The 2,329-nt window shown below is 70.2% G+C and overlaps 1 protein-coding gene across 1 annotated transcript in view; it reads left to right on the top strand.

Annotated features, from left to right (window-relative positions):
• The window catches only part of MNEG_6641 (hypothetical protein), a gene marked incomplete at both ends in the record, with an annotated part of 7,019 nt that extends 5,127 nt beyond the window's left edge, over nucleotides 1-1,892 (top strand). The window contains 4 exons of the mRNA XM_014044886.1: nucleotides 220-315; nucleotides 630-732; nucleotides 964-1,079; nucleotides 1,497-1,892. Coding sequence (XP_013900340.1) covers nucleotides 220-315; nucleotides 630-732; nucleotides 964-1,079; nucleotides 1,497-1,892 — 711 coding nt within the window. The remainder of the gene's footprint in view (nucleotides 1-219; nucleotides 316-629; nucleotides 733-963; nucleotides 1,080-1,496) is intronic.
• Between the last annotated feature and the right edge of the window lie 437 nt (nucleotides 1,893-2,329).

A 2,329-nucleotide genomic window follows, 5' to 3' on the forward strand; every position in this document is an offset into this window, starting at 1 on the left:
GTGGGATCCGCTGGCGTGCAGCGGGCGGCGCGGCGTGTGTCTTGTGGGCCGCGGCTTTGCGGCCGGGGTCGGGGCCGGGGCGCCGGTGGAGCGGTTTTGGGGAGAGTGGAGGGATCGGCGAGTGGGTGGTAGGCAGAGTTTTTGACAAGCAGCTGGGGCGGCTCGGCGGATCTGGCCGCCCACCACGCCGATGCGCATGGCCCGCCAAAATCGGTGCAGATGTACTGCACCGGCGGCATCCGCTGCGACATCTACTCCACGTTCCTGCGGCAGCGCGGCTACAAGAACCTCTATACCCTGGAGGGCGGCATACAGGTCCGAGGGGCGGGACCGGGGCGGCCCTGGTGTGCCCTCGGCAGCGGGCATGCGGGGGCAGGCGCGGGCCGCCCGCGGCGACCGGCGTGCGTGTGTTTCCGCTGAGTGGCCGAGCCTGCGCGGCGCGCTCGCCGCCGCGGCGCCCCTGCAGGCATGCCTCACCGGCGGCTGATGCGCAGCCACCACTAGTTTCCGCCCCGCCGTCGCGGTCTGCGGTTTGGCAACGCATGCCCCTGCCGAGCGCAACCCCTGCGCCCAGCCCCCCTTGACCCGCCCGTCCCTGAGTGCCTCCTTCGCCCCCCTTGCCCCCCCAGAACTACCTAAAGCAGACCCCGGGGGGCGAGGGCTGGAATGGCAGCCTATTTGTTTTTGACGGCCGCCTCGCCATCAACCCGGCCATCCCCGGCGGCGAGACGGGTGCGCCCCGCCACCGCCACCGCCGCGGCGCCGCCGCTGCGCCGCGGCCCGCGGCCGCCCGGTCTCCGCGCGCCGCCCCGCCTTTGGCCAGCGCGTCTCTGAGCTCGAGGCGGCCGCCCAGCGTCCCATTCGCCGCCGTCCCCCACCCCCTTGCCTCGTCCGCGGCCCTTGCTGGAACCTGAACACCCCCTCTCGCTCCTTCCCCCGGGCGCCGCGCCGCCGCGACCCCAGGCGACGCGGAGCTGCCCGCGGCCGTGCCTTGCCAGGTGTGCGGCGCGTCGCCCGCCAAGCTGCCTCACCAGAACTGCGCCAACATCGACTGCAACGAGCTCTTCCTGGCATGCCAGGTGGGGGCGCCGGGCAGGCCGCCGCGCGGCGGTTGGGGGCAGAGGGTGGCGTGTCCCTGTGGGAGGTTTGACCGGGTTGTTGCCGGCCCCCTCGCTTGTGGGCCCCCCCTGAGGTGGGGGCAGCCCTGATGACTGCCTCGTTATCAGGCACCCCTCCATCCCACCAGTCCACAGCTGCAGCATGTGTACACACACTCACGCGCGCGTGCACATTCACACACACACACACACACACACACACACGAGCACACATTCACCCACACGCGCGGGCACACGCACATACACACATGCATGCACTCACACACACACACACACACACACACATCAACATGAGCGCGCGTCCATTTACATTCTTTTGGGCATGCACGCCAAAACACGCTGCCCATCCGCTTCCCCCCTTGCGCTGCCCCCTCCCAGGTGTGCCGCGACAGGCTGCAGGGCTGCTGCTGCGAGCGCTGCATGTCCGCCCCCCGCCTGCTGCGCCCCATCAAGGTCGACGGCGGGCAGTACGCCTCATGGAAGCACTACGCTGACGAGGACACCACCGGCCCAGTCATGGCCACCGGCCGCAGCAGCGAGGGCCGCCTCGCGCGCCGGCGGCGCCGGCGCGAGGCCCTGCGGGAAAAGCGCGCTGTGTTCCTCGAGAAGCGGCGGGAGTTCAAGAGGCAGGCGCGCGAGGCGATGCGGCTGGTTGAGGAGGCGCGCGCCGCCGCCGCCGCGGCAGCTGCAGAAGCGGCAGCAGCCGCGCCGGCGGGCGCCGCCGCGGAAGGGCAGGGGCGGGAGCGGCAGGGGCGCGCAGCGGGCGCGTGCTGAGGCGCTCGAAGGCGCGCTCCCGCCTTCGAGAGCCTCAGCCCGCCGTATCGAGGCGTGAGGCGGGGGCGAGGTGGCGAGAGTTGCGGCCACTGCTGCTGCGGTGGCTTGGCGGTTTTGTTCCCAACTGTTTTGCTCAGCCCCTACAGGGCTCGTGTGCCAGTGAGTAGATGTGCCTTACAGATTGCATTGATCAAGCAGGATGTGCTTCATAAGCAAGAGTGTGAGCGAGCGCGCGCATGCGCGTGTGTGTTTGTTTGGTTGCGCGAGCGCACGTGTGTGTTTTTGTGCATCGAAACGACTACGAAACCAAGCGTGGTAAACATTCGTCATCGGGGCTGTTCAAGGGCACCGCAGCCGCGGTGAGCCGATGGCTTGCAAGGCAGCGCCAGGCCGGCCTGGTGGCACACTCGCTTGGAGAATGCAGGGGCGGGGCGGGG

The sequence above is a fragment of the Monoraphidium neglectum genome (assembly GCF_000611645.1).
Source record: "Monoraphidium neglectum strain SAG 48.87 unplaced genomic scaffold scaffold01098, whole genome shotgun sequence".
In the NCBI taxonomy this organism is placed as follows: Eukaryota; Viridiplantae; Chlorophyta; class Chlorophyceae; order Sphaeropleales; family Selenastraceae; genus Monoraphidium; species Monoraphidium neglectum.